Source organism: Panthera pardus, unplaced genomic scaffold (assembly GCF_024362965.1).
Source record: "Panthera pardus isolate Hobbes unplaced genomic scaffold, ASM2436296v1 HiC_scaffold_21, whole genome shotgun sequence".
NCBI classification, from domain to species: Eukaryota; Metazoa; Chordata; class Mammalia; order Carnivora; family Felidae; genus Panthera; species Panthera pardus.
The window spans coordinates 15750799-15763355 of record NW_026526777.1 but is presented as its reverse complement, the minus strand read 5'-3'; the positions used below and the strand labels follow the sequence as shown (position 1 = coordinate 15763355).

General features: G+C 39.2%; 1 protein-coding gene across 3 annotated transcripts in view; it reads right to left on the bottom strand.

Annotated features, from left to right (window-relative positions):
- Nucleotides 1-12557, bottom strand: part of USH2A (usherin) — a 739062-nt gene that overhangs the window by 249911 nt on the left and 476594 nt on the right. For all 3 annotated transcript variants that reach the window (XM_019465619.2, XM_053908979.1, XM_053908980.1), the window contains exons 39-40: nucleotides 11431-11581; nucleotides 10458-10600 (exon numbers count right to left, since the gene is read on the bottom strand). In XM_019465619.2, the coding sequence (XP_019321164.2) occupies nucleotides 10458-10600; nucleotides 11431-11581 (294 nt within the window). The remainder of the gene's footprint in view (nucleotides 1-10457; nucleotides 10601-11430; nucleotides 11582-12557) is intronic.

Here is a 12557-nt window from a genome sequence, read left to right as displayed (position 1 = left end):
AACTAATTATAATCAATAACACTATCATAACAAACCTGCATATTTTACAGCCCAGTAAAATCCTTCAGCATCTCTCATTATATATTCCATATTATACCTAGTTCTGTTTATCATTCTAATCCATGTTTTGCAATTTATCTACTCCCTGTTAATATTATAGGTGATTTTTTACTGTGACTGTGACAGAAGCTGCCGATTTAGCTCTTTCACCTACTGATAAATAAACAATGCACAGATCTGACCTTTAGGTTAACAGGTTTTATGCTTGCTCTACTCAGCACTCTAACTGATTCAATTATCATAAAGGTTCAGGAGGCTCCATGAATACTGAAAAAGGCCCACCATATGCCTGCCTAGGTGTTGTGGAACAGCAAATATTCTGCAGCCCTCCAGAGAAATTCCTTAATTGTAAATAATTTCACCATGCGACACAATCAAGTCACCTTGAATGCAAACCCCTCAGCCTGCGGAGGCAAAGTGTTATTTAAGCTTTACTGGGCTGCGTTAAATTCTGCAATTTGAAGGGCTGTTAAGTTTTTCAATTGAAATTTCATTTAAAATGCAGGTGCTTTTTATTATATGGAGGCTTTACTGCTCTCTAGGTACAAGCAAGAACATGGTGCAATAACACAAATCTGGCTCAATCACTGATCAGTAACAGCTGTAATTCCAGAACATTTAGCATTCTTATAAACCACGGCCTGAAATCTATAAATTGCTACAACAGATCAAGAAAATACTATATCCCCCTTTTCTGCCCACAGCAATTTTGACATTTATGAGATTTTTCTGTGAACATTAGATTTTATTGAAAATCTTTAGAGAAGATATACTTGGATTTAGTAATTGTTTAAAACAGCGTTGATTATGTGAGTGTGTGGACGTGATTCAGTGTTACACCCAAGGTTTAAATGTGAAATGCAACCATTTCTTACAGTCAGCGACTACAGTAATAGCTGGTCATGTGAGCGTCCATAGGAACGCACTTTCGCACAACACGACCCACGTAGTTGTCACCAACCGGACTGATGCTAGGGTCATAATTACTTTTTTGAGAGGAAAGACGTTGTACCATGTGCTAACCCTGAAGTCAAGCCGTTTCTGACCATTTGGTAACGCACCCGATTTGAGGAGAAAAATCCTGAAAGTACAGTGATTTTGATATGGATCGCATTTTCCGTGTTAGTCTGTTGTCAACTTTCTCTTTAAAGCTTTCTTAAAACCACTGTGACCTTTCTTACTTTTGATCCCTGATACATAGTAGCAGCCCCAATTACTATATCAAAACAGGGATACGGATCCTTTTTTTATTCATGCTGGCCATCCAGATTTAGCTAAGAAGAAACAAGCGTGAGTCTCACAAGATGCCAATGTCGTTTTGGAACACCAGATCCTCTGAGATCAGGGTCCATAAAATCAGTGGCAGAGATCGAAGCCTTTATTGTCTTACCCTATGTCACCACCGCCCTCTAAAAAAGAATAATATACATTTAAGAATCAGAATCATTTCCATTCGAGTTTTCAGCAGGGTCTTGCTTAATTAATTATGTCTCATTTGTACACTATCAAACTGTGAGCTTCTTCAGGAAAAAGGAGCAGCAATGACACAGTTTGTTCTCTGTTATGATGGGGATAAGCCTTTGATTTCTCCCGAATCGGATGATAGTTTTATAGGTGAAACATCTACGGTAATGAGATGAACTGGCACTTTAAGCCCTCACAGAGCACGAGCTTTCCTTAAAGATGATCTCTTATCTTGGGAAAGACGAGATGTTCAATTTCAATTTCATGATTTTTTTTCCCCTTAAAAGCCAGCATACATTTTATTAGCTTCCCGCTCTAGCTGAGTAGGCTCCCTGCTCTTGTTGCACGAAGGGTCCTTAAACTTGTGTGATTCAGGAGAGGAAGCTGAAAGCAGCCTCATTAGCTCCTTTGGCCGGGGAAGTGTTAAAACCTGACTCCCGGCACTCTTCCAATTTAGTGCTTTCAAATGATAAGCCGAATCATCTAATTCTATATACAAATCAACTGGCATGCTACTGCATGGTGGAAAGGGTCACCACAATTATGTAAAACATGAGTAATAACTGTAATTGGGGTAGTTTGCTAATACAATAAAAAGCTCTGAACATGAGGAAAGTTATGCTCACAGCAGTAGCTATCACTTTCTAAAGTAAGAATTCATGGATGAAATGACATGAAAAAGATGGTTATAAAATTTTAATGGAATGATAAAAGGCAAAAGTCAGCCTCTCAGCTGAATTCTTAAAATCCCTATATATCACAATCAGCTCCTTAACTGTAAAATCAATGTGGAGTATAACATGTTGTCAATGCGGCTGTCACTGGAGGGGAGACTGGGAAGTATGACAGCCACACAGCTCAACTGGCCAGTGATGAAAATACAACTGTACAGCCCTCTCCGTGGGTGTAATTGTTTAGAGAACTCCCCCCACCCCCGCCGGAGGTGGGAACGGGAGCATCCTTTCTGTTCAGATCACTGATTCATGTTTCAGGCCATTTCATTACAGCATTAATAACAGAGAGTAGTTTCATTTTGGCAAATGAAATTATCTTTTATGGGAAACTATTTTGCTCATCAGCTTCAAAAGTTCAGACGCAGCCTAAAATAGAGCCATAAAATTGTTAACAGAGGGGTCTGCTTATTTATTTTCATAGTCAGGTGTGCGAACTGGGAAGGGTGTGGGCGCACACGCACGCGCATGTGGATGTGTGTGTGCGTAGGAATAAATGGTCTGAATGACTCACGCTTTCGGTGTGTATATAACTTCCAGTGGTTTCCATGGGCCTCCTACGCTCGTTCGCTATTAGCGTTACCCACGGAGCGCTCGGCTTTCCTGTTATGTTCTCATTATTGCCCTAGTGAAGCAACTTCTAGTTAAAAACTCAGTTTAAAAGGTCTTTTCAGTAATATTAACTCCACACAAGAATATCCCCCAAATTTGCCCATGAATTAACACGCAAGGTAGCAAAATATATGGATGTATGATTATATAAAGCAATACGTTGTAAGCTAATTGTTAATGTAGCCTTTTGACATTCACTCCTGATACGTTAGCAGAAGAGTGATGGATTCCAGCTTCTCTTTAATCATGAATTCTTTTATCAATTCATTATTTATACCCCAACTACTTTCCCAAGGGATTCTTGACAGCTCATCATAAGACTTAAATGTAATAGGACCAATAAAATAAAGAAATATTAATCTTGTAATGATAAAGGGCACGAGAGTTGTATCCCAAAACAAATATTAAAAACGGGTTACTCTTATTTTGCACAAAAATGAACATGCAGCTTCTTGACAACTGATAAAATAGGAAGTGGGCAGTGAAGCATAGGAATTGTTTAAGAAAGCTTGGTGAAATTGAAAGAATACCATTTGATAGTCTGTAAGGAGGAGAACCAGTACTGGGAAACTCTTTTTCTCCATCTCTCCCATGAGAGAGTGGAGGGAGTGTAGCTTAGGAAGAATGTTTTGATTTCTGAACTGGGGCATGTTTTGGAGTGAATGGCTTTGAATTCTTCTTTGAAAGTTTGGGACAGAAAATCAGAAGTGTCGATGTGAGAATTTATGAAAGCAGAAAAAAAGTCCTAAAAGAATTGGAGGTTCCAGATTTGGAAGAACAGTATGCCTTACGTACCCAAAAGAGAGCCAAGAGCTCAGGGAGGAAATTGAGGCTGGGTGGATAGATTTTTCATTAATCAATCCATCCTTTCAAAGGAGTTTCTATTGGTTGCTTTAACTTGGGTTCTTAGGATATTAAAATAAGAATGTAAAAATAATAATTAATATTTGCTTTTATTAATTCTGGAAATACAAGAATGTAGGGGGATGGAATCCATGCAACGGAAAACAAAGTATGTAGTGACATGGATACAGAACCATTTTGCTCTCCTAATCAGCAGATTAAATAATTTACTTTCTGGGGCACCTGGCTGGCTCAGCTGGTTAAGTGTCTGACCCTTGGTTTCGGCTCAGGTCATGATCTCACAGCTCCTGGGCTCAAGCCCCGCATTGAACTCTGTGCTGACAGGGCTGAGCCTGCATGAAATTCTCTGTCTCCCTCCCTCTCTGCCCCTCCCCGACTTGTGCTCTCTCTCTCTCTCTCTCAAAATAAATAAATACTAAAAAAAATTATCTTACACCATGGATCTTCTCGATAAAATAGATACCTGTAATCGCTGGTGGAAAGGATAAATGTGTCAGTTAATATTTAAAGCAATTATGAAGCCTAGTTAGAATGGAGAAAGCAAAATAATTGTGCAACACTACTGAAACCCATAGTTCGTATTTCTTCGTTAAAATAAAATCTACTGATGTGAATATGCTCCACCCTAACTTTCAAATGCTATTTTCTCTCATATAGAAGGTTTTTAAGGTATAGATTGAGACTTTAAGTTCCAAAACACACTAATAAAAAGATGTTCGCCATGTCAGATAGATTTTAAAATTTAAATACTCCTAAGAGCACAAACACATTTACTCAATGATCTAGAAAATCCTGCTCTAGAATTATCTTCATTAATGAATCCAAATTTATGCCACAGTTTTACTTCTCCCTGTCACAAGACTCAGAGAGCTCACTCTCATTACAGGTTTCGAGAATAAGAAAAAGTGTTTTTCTTCTGGAACTCTCTCCCTGTATATCCCTCCCCGCCTCATTTTGAAATAGACGTGATTTGGGGCTAGGAGACGCCTCTCGAATTAGAACATTCATTATCCTAGTGAAGACAGTCAGTGTTGAATCAAAGGGACAGCCAGCAGGCTGCCTCCGACCAAGGGAAAGAATGAGGATTGCTTTTGGGATTTCCTTCTCTTCCACCTGCCTCTCATCCTCACCCACCTCTCATCCTCATACATATCCCTATCATCTCCCACTGAGGCTGAAACACTGGCAGCACACTATGCAAGCCATCCCCCCAGTCACGTGTCAGTGGACACCTCCAACGGCAATTACGGCTTCTGCCTTCTTCTGGGCCAATTGCGAGGAAATAAATTTGAAATTTAATATTTAAGTGAATTCCAAATATAAATCAGTGCCTATTCCTTCTCCTGATTCTCTCCTCAGGGAAGGCTTTCCTGACACCCCACGTTGAGGGAAACGCTCTGCCTCTGGGCTTGCTTGCATAGAAGCCTCAGTTCTGTAGACTCTAACGATGGCTCTACTCTGTGTCCCCCTTGTCAGATAATGGATGCCTCAAGGAAAGAACAGCGTCTTAATCATCCTTGTAACTTTGATGTCTCTCTCGGTCCCTGGGACAGGGCAGGTACCCAGATAAAATTGGCTTGGTTGAATTTTCACGGATTTGCTTCCATAAAAGTCTCTTTAATTAGTACTTCCTGGCAATTTGGGGGCACCTGCTGTATATCAGATCCTGTACCAGGCCTGGGGTATACAGTCATCCCCCTTTATCTGTGGGGGATACATTGCAGCACCCCCAATGGATACCTGAAACTGCAGATCGTTCTGAGCCCTATACATACTATGTTTTTCCTATACATACGTACCTATGATAGTTTACTTTATACATTAGGCACGGTAAGAGATTAACAGCAATAACGCATAATAAAAGAAAGCAAGATGGCAGATAAGGGGAAATTACGGTACAAAGATAAATGAGACAGAGTCTTAGGTCCTGAGAAGTTACAATTCAGAATGAGATGTTGATGGTGCACAATACAAATCAAAATTCTGCGGTAGCAATGAGGAAGGAAGACTTCACAGAGGAGGTGACATTTGAGCTGAGGCTTGATGAATGAGTAGATTTTGCCAGACAACAAACAAGGAAGAAACTTGTTCTGTTCAATACAGATTTCAAGTAACATTGCGATGTCTTTCTTACTCCAGAAAAACCCCTGTTCCTTTGTAAACTGCCGTGAGAATCTCAAAGATGAATGAGGGAGCTGGGGATCAGATACTCAAAAACGCTGACAGAAAAAATAAAGCAGAATCCAGGTACTAGGATAACGACCCTCATTGCTTCTTTCTTTGTTCAAGGTGTATTTTAAGCGTGGGAAAAATAACAAGGTCTAATATAATGAATAAAGTGTGTTCAGAGTATTTAAAAACCATAAGAGACTCTTGAATGCTGAGAACAAACTGAGGGTTGATGGGGGTGGTGGGGGGGGAGAGAGGAAAGTGGGTGATGGGCACTGAGGAGGGCACCTGTTGCGATGAGCACTGGGTGTTGTAAGGAAACCAATTAGACAGTAAATTATATTTAATATTAAAAAAATAAAATCCCACTGTGTAGGTGATAAGATACATACCCCTATCTATTAGCATACTCCAGGCCAACCTCATGAACAATCTGTCTGTTAGCAAAATAATGAGCTCATGAAAAATTATGTAAGTAAATCTACAAAATAAACTGCTTGAATCCCACAAACTTTATTTAATAATGTCTCTTAGATTAGTGGTTACAAATATAAATGTGGGTGGCTCAGTCAGTTATACGTCCAACTTCGGGTCAAGTTATGATCTCAGGGTTTGTGGGTTCAAGCCCTGCATGGGGCTTTCTGCTGTCAGCACAGAGCTCACTTTGGATCCTCTGACCCCTCTCTCTGCCTCTTCCCTGCAGATGCTCTCTCCCTCTCTCTCAAAAATAAGTCAACATTTAAAAATATATATACAGATATGGAGTTTTTAAACTTCAAATTTCATAAAACAATCAGATTTTTAAAGTCTTTTAAAAATACATGATAATGAAATGGCCTACTCTAGAACCAGTTTGGGTTTTTGTTTTGTTTTGGAAGGAGAAAAGTAATTTTTAGAAAACAATCTCATTTTTAGTAGGTTGATCTAATTGCCTGTGTATTCCATACATGTTTGTTGTTCAAATGTCTGAAATAAAGACATTCCACATTTCAATCTTGTTCCCTGAAAAACTTTGTGAGAAACAGATTTTCCAGCTTTTGATGGTCTAGGGAATCTACATTTTTAAAGAAAAGTGGGCCATCTCATATTTTACACAGGGCAGGATTTTAGTAGGCCAAAGGACAGGCCCCCGTGCTGAGGTTGCAGGAACCTTGCCCTTCCAGCGGCTCCAATTCCTATATGCATATACTGCACAGAAAACCATTGTAAACACACAAGGGAAAGGGAAGAAAACAATCAGGAGCAATGGTTATTTCATGTTAAAAAATACCAAAAATTTCAGTGGCTAGGTAAGTGTCTTCATGTTAGCAATCACACGTATCCGAGTCTAACACAATCTTTTTTTTTTTAAGATTTATTTATTTGTTTGTTTGTTTATTTTTTTGAGAGAGAGACAGAGTGCAAGTGGGGGAGGGGCAGAGAGAGAGGGTAACACAGAATCCAAAGCAGGCTCCATGCTCTGAGCTGTCAGCACAGAGCCTGATGTGGGGCTCGAACCCATGAACTGTGAGATCACGACCTGAGCGGAAGCTGGCCACTTAAATGACTGAGTCACCCAGGCGCCCCAGGTCTAACACAATCTTCATGCATTTTTGCAAATTGCAGACATGCCAGGTTCTTGGACTGCCAGCAGCATGCAACACACACACACACACACACACACACACACACCAAAAACCATGAGTTGTTTGTATTTACCTGGTTGCAAACAGTCGAACACTACACTGACCAACTTGGCTGGAACAAATATCTTTTATTAACACACGTTTAACAGGATTTAAAATATTCATAGGAAATGTGCATTATTATTATTTGGCATCAGCACACTAGATTTTTAAAAATGCATGGAACTGGATATTGGTGGCACTCTGATAGAAATGACAAATTATTTGGAAAAAAAATCTATTAAAATTCTTCACAACCCTTTTCTCTGTCCATGAGAACTTCTCTTTGCACTCAAGCATTTGTTTCTCTGTGTGCAGTTCATTTCCTGCCTTGGTATCTCTTTCTGGTTTCAGCAGTGTCACAGGCTTGATGAAAATCAGTCTTGCCATATCACACTAAAAACACTGCACTTGGTGACCTGTGTTGGCACCAGAAACTTTTGAGGCTTTGGTTGATGTAGAAAGGTGCATATTGATGGTATGAAATTTAAATGTGGGCATGAGGTGACTTCTCAGTTTTATTCTGTAAGACGGTATGTAGAGTTTTTATATTAGACATTGCACTTGGGCATCTGGGAGGTGCCGGTCAGGATCAAGTATGAAGCGCGATTCTCGCATGGAGCTGTCAGCATGGGTGGTTTCGTGTGCAATGCTTTGAAGCCTTGACAGAAAAACTGCTTGTGCCCAATGCCAATCACTCACTCTTTGTCAGCTCAATTGCACATCCTTTCAGAAATGGCATCCATCTCCACGGACACCCAAAATATAGAGCACACTGCCATTATGTCTCAGGGGTAAGCATGCACTGGTAACCTGGAGGGGCAAAGGGCCAGCCTTTGGCTCTTTCATAATATATATGACTTTGCAGTGTGCACATGAGGCATACGAAGGAAGAAGTCATCAGTTTCAGGGAAAGGACTTAAATAAAAATGATGGCTGGGTTTCTTGGGTTAATACCTGCTATATAATCATGTGTTACCAATTCTTAAGGAACACGAAGAGTTAATACTATTCCCTTCAAACCCAGTTCTAAAAATCACAAAGAAGGCAATGTCTTCAGTGCATGAAAATTCTAACCACATAGAGTCCGTAGACTTGTTTTATGGTCACTTAAGGCAGGAGTAAGTTTGTTCAACAAGGAATGCTATGCTAGTTGGTACTTTGCAATGTTTGGTACTTTATTTATGTGATAACTTCTTGCCTGTAGATAGAAGATCATGGCTTCTATTCAACGAGAATCACCCCTGAGGAAACCCAAGTGTTGCTCATTCTCTGTGGCCATGGAAATCGTGGGTGCCAAAAAGGGGACTGTTTCTCTTCTCTTCCAATGTGGCATTCTATGGAGTCATCCTCTCTGCAGTGGGCTGAATCATTAAATACTTTCAGTTAACCTTTATTGAGTGCCATCAAGTATGCTATATCTAAGAAGGAGGATTGGAAGCTTATTTTCAGTTGTTTTTAAAATAATGTTTCTTTAAAAATCTATTTTGAGTGTGAGCTCTCTAGTTCATAAATCTGCATACAGTCTGGTGACTAGGCTGCCAGGTTCCCTAGAGTGTGTGTGATGCTTCCCCTAAAAGGGGTGTAGGTGCATTGAGTGGTGCCTTAATGCTTTCTGGGTCTTGGGTGTCGTTTATTGCACTGTGCTGATAATTTACTAAATGGTACTCGAGAGACCAAAAGGACTGGATGTGCCCTTGTAAAGTACCTAACCTGCTCCTAGGGAGTGATTACAAATTGGGAGAAATGGATGAAGTATTATATATTATTGTTCTTCATGGCCTTTTCAAAAAACATAAAGTAAGCTTTAAGGAAGGTAAATAGTTCTGATTCTATCTCATTTGATGTATTATCCTTACTAAAATAATATAATTAAGGGTATTGTAGCAATAAAAGAATCTACTTAATATACAATTGAGATTCTTTCAAATACCATATCTTTTGATTAATATCTAGCCTTTTGAAAGTCACTTGGGTCCTCATTGGATATAGAGCCAGAATGGCAATTGGCCAACAGAGCAACATCTTCTAAGAAGCCTCTGATTAAAAGACTTGACAAGATTAACCCTAAAAACCTCAATGTTCAAAAATACAGTGTCCTCATTCACTCCGTATAGCTTGATTTAATTTCAAACTTTTCTAAAAAAAATTATACTTCCATATATATATATATATGGAAGTATAATTTTATATATATGCCCCTATAGAGGTCCATATATATATATATATGCCCCTATAGAGGTCATTTATATAAAACTAAGCATTATAGCCAAATATTTATTTTCTATATATAACCTAGTAAAAACCTATGTATGAAAACATAACTCTTTCGTGACAGACTCGGAAGTCTCTTAATTGATTATATAAGGCAATCCCAATCTAGTCTTTGTAATAGTGCAGAACCATTGTTATCAGATTATATTCCTCTATTCTGAAGTCTGTCTTTCAGGTGTGACTGAAAGTATAATGGGATCTGTTTCCAGGAAAAGGTATAACGACACGTTAAGCATCTGCATGAAGCAAGACCCCTATTTCATGTTCTTCTGCCTGTCAGGATTCCTCCAAAGCAGAGCACATTGAGTGGAAGATGATAACTTTCTTCTTGTAGGACACCTAGATGTACCCTGAAGGATAGAATGGGGCCATGCCATAAGTTATTGCGAATTCCTTCTTCCTGTAGTAATTTTTCTTCTGAAGGCCTCACCCTCAAAATCCCCCAAGCCCCCATTTTTCTTCTTTCTGGAAGTCTGACTATCCTTGGCCTAGAAAAGATTATTGTCACTAAATGTCAAGAAAACAGGGGAGGCTTACTTCTCTGTTTTGGAAAAACTGAAGACATTTAATAGTCCCTAATGTAGACGACATTTGGCTGTGTATTGTTCAGACCACTTACTGTCCTCTGTGGTCACGAACAGAATCCAGGAACTATGCGCACTGCCAAATCCATTGGAGGCAACCAAGCGAAACTCATATTCTGTGTACGGTTGGAGATCTCTCACTTCATAGCTTAACGATGCAGAAGGATTGGAAAATAACCTACATAGGAAAGAAATGCTAATTAGGAAGCTTTAGACTTTCAAAGAAATAAAAACAAGTAAAATCTTACTGCAAGGAATTTTCAGAGAATGTCAAATTCCAGGCAAGTACTGCAATTTTCTGTTGTCACAGGAGATCTCTCTTAAAATAAGGAGCCACTTGGCTGAGGGCTTGTAATATTGCATTTATATGAGATGTAAATTCTAGTAGTATCGAGAAAATTCTAGTCTACTATTGAGGCTGATTGCCACGTGGAATTTGTAGACTATTATAATTTTGTATCTACAGTTCAGAAAGCATTTCTATTTTTAGTTCAGGCGTATGTCTGCTTCATGCAATACCTATGCCCATGAAAAGTTAAAGGTGAAGAAATCCTATATTAATGCTATATAAATGGAAAATAGATAATTTTGCTGAGCAAATAATTGTGTCCTAAGGAATTGCTTGTCTTTTATTTGAACTTTTAAAAGGTGGCCTTTAGGGGCGCCTGGGTGGCGCAGTCGGTTTAGCCTCCGACTTCAGCCAGGTCACGATCTCACGGTCCGTGGGTTCGTGCCCCGCGTCGGGCTCTGGGCTGATGGCTCGGAGCCTGGAGCCTGTTTCCGATTCTGTGTCTCCCTCTCTCTCTGCCCCTCCCCCGTTCATGCTCTGTCTCTCTCTGTCCCAAAAATAAATAAAAAACGTTGAAAAAAAAAATTAAAAAAAAAAAAAAAAGGTGGCCTTTATTTGTTGCGAATGAGAACTGACCTATTCACAAATTAAGGTAAAGTAAGTTATGTCCATAACATATAATCCAGGTGACAGGAGGATAGACAAAGTAACAGGCTCACTCTAGATATCCATGGGTGGAGTGGCCGGGCCTCATCTGGAGTTGGTATCTGGGAGAGCCGGGAGCGTTGTTACGAGCTGGTGTAGACCAGACAACCTGAAGACTGGTTGGAGTGGCAGATGAAAGCCTCGGAGGCAACACGCCATCTGGAGCTGTCGAAAAACACAGATGAATTAGAGCAGAGAAAACTGTGGAGAACATATGTTGGATGGAATCGAAATGCTCCATATACTGGAAAAACTGTTCCTCAGGATCAACAACAATGTTAAACATGGTCCATTTAATTTAACATTTTCATTCCTGAACTACTGTACTTCCTTATTGTTCATTTCAACACAATTACGTTAGTATTTCAACCTGAAAAGCCAGCCCCCAAACAGCAAGACAAATGAACATGCAGCACATCCCCACCTGTACTTCTGTTTATCTAATTGAAAACATGTAGGGAACTTAGTGAACCAAATATTAAAGTAACTTTTTAAATTAACTCTTTCCTCAGCAATCAAGCAATCAAACAGTGAAGGAGTCCAGATCTTTTCTTTCTCTCATCGATTATCACCCATTGCCACTTAATCCCGCTTCTACTCATGATCACAACTGGCTTTCTTTCTTTTTTTTTTTTTTTTTTTTTTGGTGTTTTGAGGATGGTTTATTAAAATTGTATTTTCTACAATATTAAGTACACACGGTTGGCTGAAAATAGCACATTGCAGGTATAATTCTCACTTAACGAAAACATAAAAACTGAAGTTCCTTCCCCATGTGCTTTATACAGTCAGTTTCCCTTATTCAAATACGTGGTGAGTTGAAGCATACATGTTGCTTTTCCTAGTCTGGTTGAATCTCTGGCAAATTTTTCCTGAATTCAGCCTGTCTGCTTGATATAATCTATCAGGGAACTCTATTTGAATAGTTCTACGAGGTCTAACAGGAATGAAGAAAACTAAAGTCCATTCGACTTAAAAAAAATGACAAGATGAGTCTGATTACTAAATTAATTTTTCCAACAGGTATAACTTGAATGAAACTATCATATAAAAATTTGTTCCAAAGCTAGTCAGAAGCAAAGCTCTGTGACTTCAGGAGAATCAAGAATCACCTAATGGCTCTCAGCGTATGTTTCTTACC